The sequence below is a fragment of the Pavona decussata genome, unplaced genomic scaffold, assembly GCF_977016875.1.
Source record: "Pavona decussata unplaced genomic scaffold, jaPavDecu1.1 SCAFFOLD_180, whole genome shotgun sequence".
Lineage (NCBI taxonomy): Eukaryota > Metazoa > Cnidaria > Anthozoa > Scleractinia > Agariciidae > Pavona > Pavona decussata.
Window position 1 is genome coordinate 445,484 of NW_028145590.1, and position 16,679 is coordinate 462,162.

The 16,679-nt window shown below is 37.0% G+C and overlaps 1 protein-coding gene and 2 long non-coding RNA genes across 7 annotated transcripts in view; 2 read left to right on the forward strand and 1 right to left on the reverse strand.

Moving 5' to 3' along the window:
- Positions 1-403, reverse strand: part of LOC146463094 (uncharacterized) — a 217,952-nt gene extending 217,549 nt beyond the window's left edge. For all 5 annotated transcript variants that reach the window (XM_085084850.1, XM_085084854.1, XM_085084852.1 and 2 more), the window contains exon 1: positions 302-403. In XM_085084850.1, coding sequence (XP_084940976.1) covers positions 302-323 — 22 coding nt within the window. In that variant the 5' untranslated portion in view covers positions 324-403. The remainder of the gene's footprint in view (positions 1-301) is intronic.
- Positions 1-12,675, forward strand: part of LOC146463086 (uncharacterized) — a 340,798-nt gene extending 328,123 nt beyond the window's left edge. Inside the window, exon 3 of the long non-coding RNA XR_014856990.1 lies at positions 12,457-12,675. This is a non-coding gene — a long non-coding RNA (uncharacterized LOC146463086). The remainder of the gene's footprint in view (positions 1-12,456) is intronic.
- Positions 12,676-13,352: 677 nt separating this feature from the next.
- On the forward strand, positions 13,353-16,150 carry LOC146463104 (uncharacterized). The gene is made up of 3 exons (XR_014856995.1): positions 13,353-13,438; positions 13,689-13,770; positions 14,518-16,150. It is a non-coding gene; the product is annotated as an uncharacterized LOC146463104 (long non-coding RNA).
- Positions 16,151-16,679: the final 529 nt, after the last annotated feature.

The window sequence follows — 16,679 nt, forward strand, 5'->3', positions numbered from 1 at the left end:
AAACTGACAAATTTTTGCAGCGGTGTGGTTTTACTGTGTTTATCACAAAATAACTCCTGAACACATTGCGTCCCTACTATATTTTAAAATTCTCAGTTAACGCCCTAGGATCAAAGGCTTCGGAAATGTTATGTTCGGCAACTGTAGGTGGGCGAACATTGCGGCGAAAAGTGCATGGCGGATTTTTATTCCGACAGGATCCGAATGAAATTTTGGAAGCGAGCGATCAAGGAAAATCGGCAAATCAAGGCGAGAATTAAAAAGCGTTTAAGATGTGACTACGTAAGGTGTGCTTACTAACCTGATGGACGCCCTGAGGCCATTTTCTTAGCTTCTCGCTTGTCGCTTTTTTGAAATATCTCGTTGAAAATTACTGATTCGCTTTTACCAACGTGTCCCAAAGTCTTCGAGTAAATTGACCTTTATGACGTAGCATAATTATAAATGCGCGCTAAGTCTGTTTGCTAATGCGAAATAGCGTTCTTTTTGGTCAGCAGCTTTTGATTGAAGAAAGAGAACATAAGGAGCCTATTTCACTTCGCTAAAAAACAACTGCATAATTAATGTTCGCGTCAACATTCAACATAAGCTCTAGGAAAATTGCATTGCAAACTAAACAAAGTTTGTTTAAGCTCTCTTATATCATACATTTTATCCCTTAATCAGATTGCTGTAGTCAATTATTTTGTGTTCTGTAAGTAATGTTATCACTATTTTAGTATGGTTTTATATTGTAATTATTTTCACACAACCCCACAAGCTCTGAGCTTTAAACCCTATCCTGTTTAAATAAAGGATATGTATGTATCAAGTGCAGATTTTAGTGCAGAGTGCAGCAATGTTATGGTTTTTCCCGTCATTTCAACTTATTTATTTCGTAAATAAAGTATTTCAAAATGGTCCGGTCAAGTGAGGATTGTTTGGTCATGTGACTAAGAGTTTTCTTTGATTCCAAAGGTTAAAATAAAAGCATAGCGCCCGCGTCTTGCCTTTTTAAGAGAGCACACAAAATGAAGACGTGTTACGGAGAGTTTCTTTTCTACAAGTGGTTATTACGCAACGCATGCAGGGTAAAAACGGCGAGAAAAGAGACATGACTAGTTCCGGGAGAAAGAAATTAGTTTGTTTTCATTTGACGGCGGATTTGGACTCTATCATTATTATTTTAATAAACATCTCAACCCGACCGTTCTGAATATGCGGTCGATGGAAACTTGAGCTCTTTTTGTTGCACGAGAAGGAGCAGATTAAAAACGCGGAGGAGAGAAAAAGAAAGATAAGACTACACAACCTTTTTTTTTGTTTCGTTTTGTTGTTGTTGTTGTTGTTGTTGTTGTTGTTGTTGGCAACTTTGAACAAAAACCATTTGCGTCGCATTCTTAAAGAACCTAGAATTCAGCGTGCTCATTTTCAATACTTTGTGTAGATGTGTTTTCAGTCCGGTCAGTGTAAAATGCAGACTGCAGACTGCAGACTGCAGACTGCACACTGGGGGTAAAATGCAGACTAGGGGTAAAATGCAGACTAAATTATAAAGACTATCTTTTTAAAGTTACAGTCAACCCAGGTCACGCGTAAACAGTAATTCCAAGAATGAAATGAACATTCGAATTTCTCTTTGTAATGTCCGACGTGTGAATGAAATGTTGGACATCTCTCTGGAAATCGTTCCGAAAAAGACGCATTAACTGAAAAAAAGATTCAAAATACTTGGGAAACAATTGTTATTCTTGAAATATTCAATTTTGCAATGTAAAGAAAAATTCATAGCTTTATACTGTCAATAAGCAAGGGAAATTTATACGGGAACTCTGAAATCTCGTTGGCGATTTTGAAAACTGACATGTAAATTTCAAAACTCGGTTCAAATTTCAAAAATGTCGTTCACGCGTGACCTGGGTTGACTGTAAAACAGTCCGTGATTTTGGTCTGTATAGAAAGCTAATAAGTTAGTGTAGAATTCCAAAAAGATACATGTAGCGTTGTTAGCGAAAATTAGGAATTTGAGGCTTGCGAAAAAAACTTAGGATTTCATTGCGTGACTTTTGGGGACGGCGCCCTACTTCTTCCAATACTTTCAAAAATTATTTCTCCATGAATTCGCTTCGAAATAAAGAGAAAAACCGCTCAAGAAGATATTTAAATGTTTTAGTTTTGAAAAAAAAAAATGCATTTGACGATTTGCTTTCGAAATATATCGCTGAATTTTAAAGTGCGCGGATGGATGCATTTTACTACCGTCCGCCGTGAATTAATTACGTTGTAAACAAACCGAGTACAGAAAACTCAAAAATTCGTATCTCGGTAAATATATGTCCTATCGAGCTCATTTTTGTCTCTATAGAAAGCTGAGTAAATGTAATATTCAAATATGAAAAGATTTCTGTCGCACAAATAACGTGAAAGGAATTTAGCGCTTGCGAAAAAATCGTAGAAAATGAAAACAGTTCTCACGGTTTAAAATGAATGAATACTTTCCGGGATACAACCTGTCCAACCGAACAAAATTTTATTTAATTTAGTCTGCATTTTACCCCTGGTCTGCAGTGTTCAGTCTGCATTTTACCCTGAGTCTGCATTTTACCCCCAGTCTGCAGTCTGCAGTCTGCATTTTACACTGACCGGTTTTCAGTCTCATAGCCGATGGTGTCTCAAGGATCCCAAAGATATACCATAAAACGGTTTCAACCAGTGCTTAGCAATATGGGTAGTAAAACTTTAACCTGGGATGTAGCCCAGTTGGTTTTGGGGAATAAAGAGAATTGCTTCTTCCTCCTGGGAACTTTTTTCTTCTTGAAATAATGATCAAGTGTCAAGTTCTTCTAAACAAGTCTCTATTTTTGTTGGTTTCATTCCACCATTCCATTCTAACATTTCCAGCAAAGAACAACGTCGTTTTCAGGACGAGGTTACTCGCACCAGTACCTTATCTGCATTCAAGATGGTGCCTTTCTGAGAACAAAATGTATTTCTTTTTTGGAGGTCACGACATCTTCAATTCAACTTTAAACTGCTTTCTGGGAAAACAGAAAACAGAGGCGAATGCGCGGTTAGAAGACCGCGAAACGCTGGCCGGCTCTGCAACAGTAGAAAGCAGCCATGCTACCTTTCGAACATGTATATCCCCAGAGATCCCCAGAGCGAAATGGAGCTGGATGGATTATAACAAAACCAAAGGATTTTCTAAACTCTACAAGCTGACCGATCGGTGATTCGCGAAACGTGGCCCAATCTTCAAAAAAAGATATGAAAGTCTGGAAAATGGCGTCGCGATTGCAGATGTTGTTAATCCATATAATTATACAGGCGAATTATATGATTTTGAGAAAGTGTTTCTTGGAGTGGGATTTAGTACAGTACCTTGGGGCGTTGGAAACATTATTTTGACTTGCTTTTGGGTTGATGACCGTAAAAACGAAGAAACCTTCTCCCAGACGCTTTCCAGTGGTGAGTATTAATATTCTCTCTCTTAATATTATTAATGTCTAGGCATTCTTGGTGGACCAGTAGCTCTGGCATGCAGTCAGGTCTTTGGGAGAGCCCATGTTGCAATACTAGTGGTTTAGCCCTGTTCCAGATTCTGCTCCACTCATGTGCCGAACCCAATTGATAAATTAAGTGCAGCAAAAGAGCGGCATCTGAATCAGTTTGGCACTGCAAACATTGTCAATTTTGACAGGGTCTGCTGCATATAGTGACACTGCAGAGGGATCTGATTTAGATGCTGTTCCTATAGCCTGGCGCATAGCAGTCGTTTTTGTTTCCTTTAAGCATGGAAGATGCGTGACGGCATTGCCCTCATGCATCAAACTGAAATGACTGCTACGCAGGCTACTGTTCTTATCATGTAATTAAATGCGTAAATTACATGTAGTTCCTGTCAACTAATAATGCATTATTCACTCATTAACAAATATAGAGTGGTGGTTGCTGTTTAAAATGATTTTTAAAATATTATAAGCTTTCTGTCTGCTACCTTTGATGGCATGTGAAAAATTAAACAAAAATAAATTTAAATATACATGTAGTGAGTATTAATAGCATAAATTAAGAACTAAAATACCTGTTTAAAGGTTGTTGACAAGAATGCTAAATGTTTAAAATCAAAGTTTATTTGAAAGTGTCAGAATTTATATTTGTTTAGAAGAGTGCTATATTGTTTTGGAAGCAGGTTGTCTGTCGATTAAGTTAATTGTTATTAGCCGGGATCAGCTTAATGGCCAAGATTAAAGTGCCTGGCATTTTTGTATGGATTGTAGCAGACAAGCTATTGAAAGCTCACAATAAAAAAAAAATAGTGGAGGAAAAAATTGACAACTTTAATGGGATAATCATTATCAATGCTACAGGAGAATCTTCATTAATACTCGACTTTCACCCTCATTAGGGTACATTAGCATACACTAACTAATGCGCTTCAGATAAATTGAAAGAGCTAGTCAAACTTAGAACCCACTAAAAATTTAAGAAATGAACTTTAAAAGTGTCAAGATGTTAAAAAGAATATATGGCTTCTGGCAGCTCATTCCACCCAGCCATTACATTCTTTTCAAAGTGGATTTATTATAAAATATTTCTCACAGATATTCACCCTGGTTACTATTTGTCACAGGTCATTTTAGTTTATTTTGTCCATTTATTATAACATATTGTTTCATATATACTAATGAAGTAAAATGTAAACAATGACATCACATGCCTGCCTTTGAAGGGGAACAGAGCAAAGGATCCACAGAAAGTAAATAAATTACTATAAGTTTTGTGTCCATTTCATTTAAGACTTTTAAACAATAAATTATTAAATGTAGTTGCTTCAGAGAATATGTGAGTTTATGTTTTCTTTTGCTGGTATGTCCTTGTCACTGAAATATATAAAATACAGCAGGTGTCATTTATTCACTAGACTTTAAAAACATAACATCACATTTCTTTCACATATACCACTCATTGAGAATCAAATCCTACCAGTACGTATGGTGATTGTCAGATTATTCTAGTTTAATGTCCTATCTCCCATGAGTCTCCTGCAGCTCAGTAGTAGAGAATCAAAGCTAGTAATTGACTGCTGTTAGGAGAACTCAGATTTTCTTTTTCTAAGTAAGCCTGTGTCACTGACTGAAAAAAGCCTTTATCATTTATCCACTAGGCTTTAAACAAGGTGTAAGCTCATTTTCACCCCCGTTAGGTATGTGGCCTGGAAATAATAGGCCTTATTGATCAATGCTCACCCTTTTTCTGAGCGATACAAGGCACAAGATAACAGTGTAAAGCATGAAACATGACTGTGGGAGTGTGGAGCAGATGATAAGCTCACTTGTCATGCTTTTTTTGGCTAAGTAAAAAGGGGCTTGTGAAGCAAAATGCCTCTTATTTTTAGGACACTTACATAATCAGTTCAGAAATTAAGTAATTTATAATTAACAATTAGATTATGAGCTCGAGATTTCTATCACGTGATAGTTGATGAGGGCGAAGCCCGAATCAACTATCACGCATAGAAATCAAGAGCAAATAATCGAATTGTTTTAGTATAAATCTACTAGTCGTTCAAAACTAAACAAGTAAATTATCTATTTCCTCATCGCAGACGCTTCGAAAACGCGAAGAAGCGGGCGCCATTTTGTTGAAAATCGCTACTCACTATATATCACAGAATAGATAGCGAGTAGCGTAGCCAATCAGAGAACGGCATTCGTGATAGAACACTAGTAGATTTATACTAATATTTGTTATAATATTATTGGCATAAGGTAAGCTAGACAAACAACTTTAATAAGCTTGGCAGTCATTTTACTATTTACCACAATTGTTTCTAATCTCGCAATCTCATTGGCTAATTTTCCGTTGTCGATAAGAGTCTAGACATCATTGCTTGCATCAATCAGTGCACGAAATTTTGACAGTTATCATAAAAATTTTCTTTGATGTTGATATTGTGGTAAAAAACAAATCGAATGTGGTTTAGTGTTGTCTGTACTCTTATTGACAATGGTATTCGTCATCACAGTGGTCAAAATTTGTTGTGGACACACTCTGCTGTGCCAATATTCGTCATCACAGTGGTCAAAATTTGTTGTGGACTCACTCGGCGCACAACATTTTGACCATTGTGATGACGAATATTGTTGTCGATAAGAGTACTGAGACAACGCCAAACCACATTTGATTTGTTAATTTGAGCACTCGTACTGGAACTAAAAACAAATTTTACTCTACAAAAGCTTGATTGTGTAATAAGCTTCTCCTTCATTTGTTTATGGGAGCACCCCCCCCCCCCCCCAAACCCAGGGTCTAAAACCGGCATGGATATGTAGTCCAAAATTTTCCAGATAGCAGAGTTTCCCTATTTTATGACCAAGAAGATGTCAGTAATTAGTACAACACATGATAAGTAGTGTCTTAAATGATTATCACTGCATCTGTGTATACAACATCATGACTGCTGAGCCTTTTAATAGTTTAAGCACCACTTTGTTTTTATTTTTATTTTTCAGGTATTGGGACTTTAGCATTTAATGCTTGACTGGGGTTGTATGAAGATGCTCAAAAACAGGAAGCCCAGAGATTCATATAGCAGGTGAAAAACTCTTTTAAGCTTCTCACAAGCTCATATTCAATCTACCAAGCACAGTTGCTGGGAAATACGTATTCTTTTAAAGATCAATTTGTATTCAAGAAGTTCCTCAAGTGTGATGATGGTGTTTTTTTAAAATTAGGCGGAGCTTTGTTGAGAAAATAAAAAATGAAAGAACTTAAAGATATGGGAAAAAAGGGAATAATTAATGCAATAGTTCTCAAGGGGTGAATATGAGGGAACAGAATGTGGGTGAAAATCCTCCTCCACCCTTGTTTCATGTCTTCTGTATCAAATGTGGTGTATTAAATATGTCAGATTCTGGAGTGTTCTCTTATTTCATGGTTCATACAGTGTACCTCTCCTCCAGAAGGTCATTGGAAAGTCTGAGAGGAAGGGGGAGAGTTTGTCTAAAAGGCATTTGACATTTACGAAGGCAAGTAGAAGGATTCAGAAGATTCTGCTTTGGATGGGGGGGGGGGGGGATGGTCCAAATAAAAAACCTACCATGGGAGAGGTATGGGTGATGTTTTTTTCTGGAACAATCCATTGGTTGAGAAAGAAAACTTTAATTGTAAAATGGCCGACTCCGGTTGCATCACGAATAGTGACATCAGCTTGCTTGTGGTTAATTGTGATTGGCTCATACATGTAACACAACATAGCATTCTTGTTGAAAGATGTTTTATCGGAGCAGTTGGTAACTCTATAGTTAATTGAGGGACTGGTTATGAAACCTTGGCATGAAAACAATGGTGCTGAAATTTATGTTGGAAGGGCCGGGACCGTGCACAATCCTTTGTTTGAATGTTCACGCTACAGCTGAATATTTTAACAGGAACGTTTCTTTTAGTCAGTTGCTCCAACACGTTTAAAATCCATTGTGGTTTGGGCACGGTCAAGGCTAAAAATGCTAACTAAAACATACAACAAAGACGTTTGTCAGGTTTCGTAACCATTGCCTTTTATTAACTGTTGTACCTGTAACTCCTTAAAGATATCTATCAGGGAGTCTTTTTCTCTTCCCTCTCTCCCTGTCCTCTGTTAAGATATAATGAACTACAACTGTAACTTAAACCCCTTTCTGACAGTGATCTTAGCCAGTACCTTTTTATACACTTCGGTGAGAAAGAAAAAAATAACACAACATGACACTATGCAGTGATGAATCAGTTGAATCATTGCAGCTCTCTGATGCTCTGATTGAAATTCCAACATAATCGCCACTGTAAGCACCTAACAGCATCTCCATGTAGCACACATCATAATAGCTCAGTTGCACACAGGTGGCTTATTGAATTTCAAGCCCTGTGAAATTGCTAAGGACTTGTCGCCTTCCTTTCCCAAGGCTCTCATGAACTGAAAATGGTTAACTAAACCAAAACAAACAAGTTCTTCAATTTCTTTATCACACATGCAAGCTGTACAGTGAAGAGACCAAAAGCAACACAGTCAATAGTTCTTTATTCAATGAAACTTTCGTTGCTCCCGTTGATTGTCTAATTACGCAATTAAACAAATTTTTGCGAGCCAATAGTTTATTATCTTACGGCTCGTGAGATTCAGCAACTTAAAGGTTAACTTGTACCAAGAAAAGAACGGTCACTGTACATTTGATTCCAGCAAGATTTGAGCACTTGTTACAACACTTGCTTAAAAATTAAAAAACAAAGCAATATCAGGTTAAAACAAATCTCGATTGTTTTTAATTGTCATTTTTCTTTTTATTACTTTTATCTTTGTGCTCAAGCACTACATTGCACGAAGTTCAATGGGTTGGACACCCCTTGTCGCTGCAGTTCGCTTGCAAATCTCCTTAACCGCTTTCCTAAAATCTTGCATTCTTATGGCATATATCAGTGGATTGACGATAGAATTGGCAAAATATGCCAAATATACGATTGCTACATGTATTCTACTGAATGCTTCAAGAGACATTTGGCTGGATCGATCGCGTACAGTTGTTTTCCAAATAGATTTGGGCAGGATGGTGAGGATAGAGATAACGGTAACTATGCTTAAGGTTACTGACAATTTCCTTTCAGAGGCAACCGCACTAAAATGCTGCGGAGGAGGGTTACTTTTGACTTTTATGATAATAATAACACAAGAAACAGTTGTGATAAGAAGGGTAAGAAAAGTGTAACATGCAAAAAGATAACAAATTAAAACTAAATCGAGCATTTCAAGAACAGCCATCGTGGATGCCAGAAGCAAAGTTATCATCCAGCTGCCAATGATAACAATGAAGTAAAGCCATTTCTCAATTAAACAGTGCCTAAAGGGGAAAAGTGTGGCGTGTAACCGCTCTAAAGATATTAACGAGAGATTGGCTTGAGAAGTTAGGGGAAATATGAGGCTTGAGGTTAACTTGATGAATTCTTGCCAGCTGAAACCATTCTCAGGATCGAAATGTAGGGCGAATATCTTCACTGGTCCCGACACTGCTCCCACCAGTAAATCAGCCACAGTCAGGTTTATTATCAGATACGTAGTGCGCTTGCGTAAGTGGCGATTTCTTACAAAGGCGACGACAGTGAAAAGGTTGATTATAACTATCACAATAAATTCACTGAGAAAAACTGTTGGCCACGCATTTTTCAGGTTTTTCAAAGAAGAATCTTCAGCAGTTTTATCAGCCATACTTCAATAAAACTTAAACGTTCCTTGTCCTCATGTTCATTCGTTGCGAGCTAAGAAGAAGAAGAAGAAAAAGAAGAAGAAAAAAGATGTTTTAGCTTTTCTAAAGGTAAAATTCTAAGAACAATTTTTCATTTCCTAAACTAGACGTTTTTATTAACTTATTGCAATAATTCATGGTTTTGTTTTGGTTTTGTTTTTCCTGTATTCGGTGTGTCTTATATCAGACACGCGTCCCTCAGATGTTTTATGAGAGGTGAGCTATGTTAGTGTCCATATAATGGTCGAAGCAGTGCCATAAAAACGTCATTTTAACAAGCGAATGTTTGTCAAATGGGCCGGGCATAAAACCGAAAGATTTGTCTTGTAGTATTTTGCCAATGACATACTATCCTAACTTATGGAACAGTGGCTCCTTTAAAAGAGCAGCAATTAATTTACTTTCTGCATCTAATTTCCATAATTTTCTTGAAATTTACGACGCATTTTCCCCTATCAGTCGATCAACGCCAAACTATGTCCAAGTCTGCCTTCGTTGAGGCTTGTTCTTGCCAGATCGCAAAGATCTGTGAATGTGGTGAATTCTTTTTTTTGATGAAATGATTGACGCGTCGAATTTTCATAAACCATAATAGTTTTGACCACATGAGGTTGTTAGGTGTATGTAGATTAATTTCGAACAAACTTGACAATCTATATCAAGCATATTAAAACGATGTTATTCTTATCCTAAAATATCAGCAGTACCCATATGGCGTAATGTGAAAGCAAGAATCTGATTGGTTGTCTAATTTCTTTAGATGCTTTCTTGCTGGGTCAGTTTGTATTTTTGATCGCGACGACATCGAAATTCGCGCCAATCATCGCTCACTCGATATTTGGCGAGGAAAATTTGTTTTTTTCTCCAGCGAGACGAGTTGTTAATTAACAGTAAACAGATTGAAATACAAATAACAAAACAAGAATTGTGCCAGGTATACAGGCTCCTTTATAACCAATTTTTTTTTTTAAGCATTGTCGGGTATTTTTGGTTTAACTGGAGAAGTATCAATCGAGGCGCACCAAACTTTCCCAAAAGTATAAACAAGGAAGTACTAAAAAAGACAGGTGCTTAACTACAGTTCTTTAAAACCATACGGCTACTTTTTGTCAACTCATTTGTCATTTAGCCATGTGCATTAATAAAGAGGAAAATCGCCTCATAATTTGGTTTTTTTTTCTCTTGCTTGTTTTACATGCGGTAAAAGAACAGAATTAACTGATGAGCTAAACGAAAATTTTTTTCTAAAAGCTCCTTAAAATTTGTACTAAATGACCCAGCTTTCTTAGTCACCCTGTAGCTCAGTGGTTAGTGACCGACCATTTTAGGGAACGTCATAATTTTGACTCGCGTTGAGAGGGAAAATAATATTTTGTTTCAAAATCGTGACATGTAGAATACTACATCTTTCTTTAAATTTTGTTATTTCAGTAAAACCGTCACTTTTTATTCGGCAAGTGTTTGAATTCACCGTTTTTTATTCACGACATTTATATATAACTCACCTCTCAACTGAGAGGTTGTCTTTAGTAGTTCATCCTGCTTACTAACAGCGATCTTCGTGGACTAAAATTTTACTGGAATATTAACAGAGAAGCACAAAATAATAATCTCATGCCAGGTTTGTTTTAATGTTTAAGCCTTGCAACAACCCCACAGCATATTCACCAGGAAATGACGCTCACAACAAACTTAATTGGAGTTTATGAAACCGTCTGCAAACCCTACCCCTAAAACGCCTGATGTATTTCTGAGAGAAACCATTTTTCCACTTGACTGGGTTATAATAAAAGATTGCTACTCACCTCGTTTCTTGATAACGTGAATAATGCCAACTTTACTCCAAATCTGCCTTTAACTGGTGAAACTGAATCTTGCTACAAACATGCGGCTCATTTGCATCAAATTAGCTCTTCTTTCGAACAATTTTAGTAGACATGCAAATTTTCATTGGCACTGGGTATGTTTTTTTTTCCTAGTCCAAACTCTTACAGCCTACGTGCAGACGTACCATATTTTCTTTCCTTGAAGCGGAAAAGCAACGTCCAACGCAACACAGTTGTTAGTAGTGTTTCAGCATCCTTCTATTTCTCTATGATAAGGGATTAGGCTCCAATTGGTTGCTTTGCACCTGGGCATTGTAAGTGAACGAACGAACGGACGGACGGACAAATGTCCATCTAATTTACCAAGAAATCACGCAAAAATTCCCTCTAAAATACAATAAAATTACAATGCAAAATCCAACAAGAGGATAAATAATGCAACGTTACAAGTTATTGTTAACGAAACTGCACCTTGCTATAAACACGCCGCTAATTTGCATCTCTTCTGTCGATCAAAATTAGTAGACAAGCTGTTACAGCCTGCGTGCAAGCGTCTCATATTTCCTTTCCTCAAAGGGGAAATAAAACGTCTAATACAATGCCGTTGTTATCGTATTTATGTATCCTCCTATTTCACCAGGATGGGAACGGATGGACGGACGGACAGACGAACAAATAGAGCGTCGGACAAAATGTCCATCTAATTTACCAAGAAATCATGTAAAATGTTAGGTACAAAATAAACTGACTAAAATTATATTGCAAAATTCAACAAGAGACTAAATAAAACAACGTTACAAGTTATACTTAAATTTGTGAGGAGGAAAACTAAAATTATCATTCGTTTTCCTAAAGTAACGGTAAAGCCAGAAGAATCAACTCTGATTGGCTATTGCCACGAATTACTCGCGGCATAATCTTAGGGCGGCTTTCCATTGACAGATAAAAACCTGTCAACTAAACATGTGCGATTGTGTGTTTTAAGCAAAGGAAGTATAGCGGAGGTCTGCACGCAATGCTATATTTTCTGTCCGAGTGACTTTGCTAATTTTCTGAGCTGACTAAGACGAAAGTGAAATCATTCGGTGGAAAATCCGCGGTTTGTTAAATTGTTATTAGTTATCCTGATGTATAAGAAATCTTTACCCCGTCCTTTTATTTACTATTTATTTATTTAGTTATTTATTGATCCATTATTTATCTGCGTTCCCGGAACGTTTACCCAGTGATTAATTTTTCATATTTTGCCCAGTCAATTCCCACACATTTCACGCATCTGAAAGGGGAAAGAATTGAGCGATTCGAAATCGAGGTACTACATCTGAATTTTAAATTAGTACTAAATTATTCATCTTTTTTCTCTCACCTCTTACCAGCACGAGGAACTTGAAATCAAGACGGACAACGGTAAAACCTTACTCCGTCCTTACAGTTGTTCCACGACAAAATGTTACAAAACACTGTGGTTAAAGTTACGGTTTATTTCATGGAGCATCGTCCATACTGCGATGACAAACTTCATACAAGTTGAGCTTGAAGCTGTCTTGAATTGATGGTCGGAAACCGACGGCGTGCCAGATCATTCAACTTGGAAGAATTAATTAAGATTCTAAAGGTATTTACTCAAGATCACTTTTTTTTATTTTCCTCGTGTATACCCCCAACAGGGTGCACTGCTTTATCAAAGAGTGAGAATTTTATTTTCTGAAACGAGAAGTAGGTAGATAGTATTGTTTCCAAGACTTGGTGGTTTTGGAAACCGACCTTTGTATCAAGCTCTGAGCATGTCACGGCTATTGGCATAGACGCCACAATTGCTACTTCCACTGGCCGTTGCATTGAAAGCTATGGCGTCCACGTTTTAAACTTGGCAAGATTTCCACACAGCCCTAAAGATCTATTATGGCGGTAAACATTTTTCGACATAAACTCTGTATTCTTGCTCGTTCTCTGTGTAAGAGGGTTAGTGTGACAGTGATGCATGTATAATTTATGTATGGGGCTGTGCAGAAATCTTTCCATTTTCTTAAATTAAATTCAAAAAGTCAAGATATTTTAGCAGGTGAACAGGGTATAGTTCAGTTTATAAACTTGACCCTCACAGGACATTTTGCAATCTTTTATGCACGCATCTTGAAATTTTCATTGACGGGATACAAGTGCAATTATACTTCTTTCAATTCAAAACCTATACCTTTCATTTATCGTGCTCACTTGCACAATATGTGACTCACTTGATGAATTACTCCTTGCAGTGCATCAAAGCATGATCTGTTTTATTCCTTGTTATTTAGATGTAGGATTTCTTGTGATTAGTACGGACACATTTGCAGACGGACAGAATTCCTCTGATCTCAGGTCAAGTAGTCTTCTTTGTATCGCGAATTCCTGTCTGCGGAAAAATTTTGTGTACACGATAGGAAGCTTATAGATTTTCTTGAATTACTATATTACTTTTTAATCATGTTTTAATTTACAAAATAAATAGCAGAGCCTTTTTGATAAAACTTTTTCTACACTTCCCCTCCTCGCTCAATCATATCACAGAATCCAAATAAATAAAAGGAAAAGTGAGATACTCATTCGGCTATTGTTTCCTTCCATACAGATACCACGAACAGAATTGCTCAATCTAGAACTTGATAAGGCTTAACAAAGACGCAACCTCGCGATGAAGGTCTATTAAAAAGGTGAGATATTATAATTACCCTCTCCCTTGCGGAGTGCTTATGATCAGAATCAAATTTCTCTAATCAACTATTAGAAATTTTAGTCAGAGTTTATACATGTAATTTTATTCCTGTGCCGTTGTCACGCAAACAAAACTGGAACTTTTGGCCAGTGCTATTTAAAGGGAGGGATTCACGGTTCTTCGCATGTCCATGAATCAAAATACTTTTTCGCCTTTGCTCGCTATGACCCAAGCCTGTTTAATTGAATTCGTTGTTTATGAACCATTCGGAAGGGAATAAAAGTAACTCGGGTGGTAATTTTTTCATATGATCGCGTTATTTCGCATGCAAATAACTGTAAACACGTCAACCGTGGAATAAATCCTACGGGTCAACGCTAAATTCAATATCGACAATATGAGTACAATCCACTAGCATTTTCTGTGAATTTTGGTCATCAGTCATTTTGCTTGGACTAATTATAGAATGTGATTACTGAAGTACATGTGAATGGGATTTTTAAGGCCATAAAGTTGATAAGAAAAAAGAAAAAAAAGCATTTAGATTCATGCGCATGCGCTGAATTGTGAACCCCTTCCTTTGATACCTAGAAGGAATTTTCCCAGTGCCCATGAGAGAGAGTCGCCATTAATTACTCCAGCAGGGAATGCCTTGCTATCAATTGCAAGGTTGTTATTTGTTTTTACAAAATATACGTTGATTAGTATAGGTTTATTAATAGATGTTTTCTGTCTTGGATTTTAGTTGCAAGTTTTATTTCCAAGTCAAGGAACAACAATAATATCAGTAAACAGAGTGGACTGGACTACAGAAAGTGGATGGAGGACTACAGGAATCAGTTGGAACGGAGGTTTAATTGTTTAAACTTTTAGCTTACTTAATTGATAGTTCAATTGTTCAAAGCCCGCATTAGAAGTTAATCCAGATGATGGCTTTGGTTTCATTTGCAAAAAAGGCTAGATGAAGTATTTCAATCTGAATAAAAAAATAAGCGTTGTGCAATTCCCAATTTATGTTGTAGTTGAAGATTAATCGCTGATTCCAAAACTGAAATAGAGGAAATTTTGAAAACTGAATTTAGAATTGGAACTTATTCTGGGTTAGCACGATCGCGCTTTGAACACTTAGGCCATTGTCTCCATAGTTTCTTTTATAAGAAGGTCTGACTGAGTGAACTTGTGCTCAATTCTTGGATATCAGGTAAAATTCAATTTATTTCTTAGCCTTAGTTTACCTCTCCACTGCGGGAGAAAACAAAGAGAAGTACAACTCCACAGATTTGATTTGAATGTTGTACTTCAGGGTTTCATTCACAGCCGCAAAAGTTGGAATCATTAGAATCATTTTCCATCGATTTAGGTAGACTCCTGCCACACTTTAGGGTTTCATCCTCGGACTTCATGTTTAGAACCAACTTGAAACGCATGACAAACAGTGCCATGGGAACGTACTGCTCAAACATTTTCACTTGAACAATCGCACTTTCGGATTTCATTCGTAGACTGAAAAGTTAAAACCTTCTTGTACAGCATAATAAACAACACCACAGAAAAGTATTGCTCAGTAACTTTCATTAGGATGGTCACACTTTAGGATTTCATCCACAGACTCAAAAGTAAGAACCACCTTGTACAGCATAATAAACAACACCACAGGAAAGTACTGCTCGATAGCTTTCATTCGAATGGGACTCACACTTAACGATTTCATCCACAGATTCATATGTTAGAGCCACCCTATACGGCATAATAAACAGCACCACAGCAAACTGCTGCTCAGTAGCTTTCATTTGAATGATGTGAACACTTTAGGATTTCATCCACAGCCTGAAATGTTAGAACCACCTTGTAGAGCATAATAGAAAAGCACCAAAGGCAATTACTGCTCGATAGCTTTCATTTTTTAGCATTCCGTCTAATGAATTTCGAGAGTTCTTCCTCAGACTCAAAGGTGCAACCGTATGGCATGACTCGTAGGTTCACTTGTGGAGTGAAAAGGTAACGTAGCATTCAGGCAAAATGCACGCGATCAGTCCTATCATAGGAACAGAAAACAAAATTTCTTAGCTATCAGGAAGAGAGCAAGTCCTTTCTCAGATAATAGTTAGAGCCCAATCAGACCTTTTTATAAGAAGATATTTTGCGATAGAAGTAACGTTATTGATTGTCAACATGATGCCTTTTATTTTCGCGATGGTTTATTTTTGCTTATTTTGCGATGAGCAAGAAGATTGCGATAGCAGAACTGCCGAGAAAAATTATCATTGATGACAGGCAAATTATAGAAAAGAGGAAACCCATAGAGACGGGGGTAATGGCAAAGCGAACGACGAAAAAATTATGTCCTTATTGGAAGAAGTATGCTTTTTCGCGAAAAGACGGTGTATATAAAAACACCTATATCATTCACCTCGCGGTCTTGTCTCTTGGGTGTAAAGCTTTGATCCGACATCACCAATAAAAAAGAGAACTTAAGTAACGACGAAGGCAATAGCAACGCCATAAAACAATGGATCTAATAGGCGAGAAAAATCACTGCGCGCGTAATACATTTCGGTACGCTTCTTTGCCGTCTCAGCAAAAAAGGGGAAAATGAAATGGGCAAATTCAAGATTTGGTGTATAGCGTGAGGATATGACGTATTTTATTTCATTTGTAGACTGTTCCTACAAATTCAGTTCTTTGAAAGAGTTGAAATTAGCAAGTACCGTAAATTTTCATGGACGTTTTCGTTGCCCGTTGCCTTTGTGGTTGCTTAAGATCCTTAATAATAATGTAAGTATGGGGTCCGATTAATTTAAAGCAGATTAACATTTATCCAGGATTGAGATTTAAACAAATTAGCAAGGTTTTATTTCTCACGAATGATTAAAAAATTACGGTTAAGTAGTTTTTGGTGACAAATCA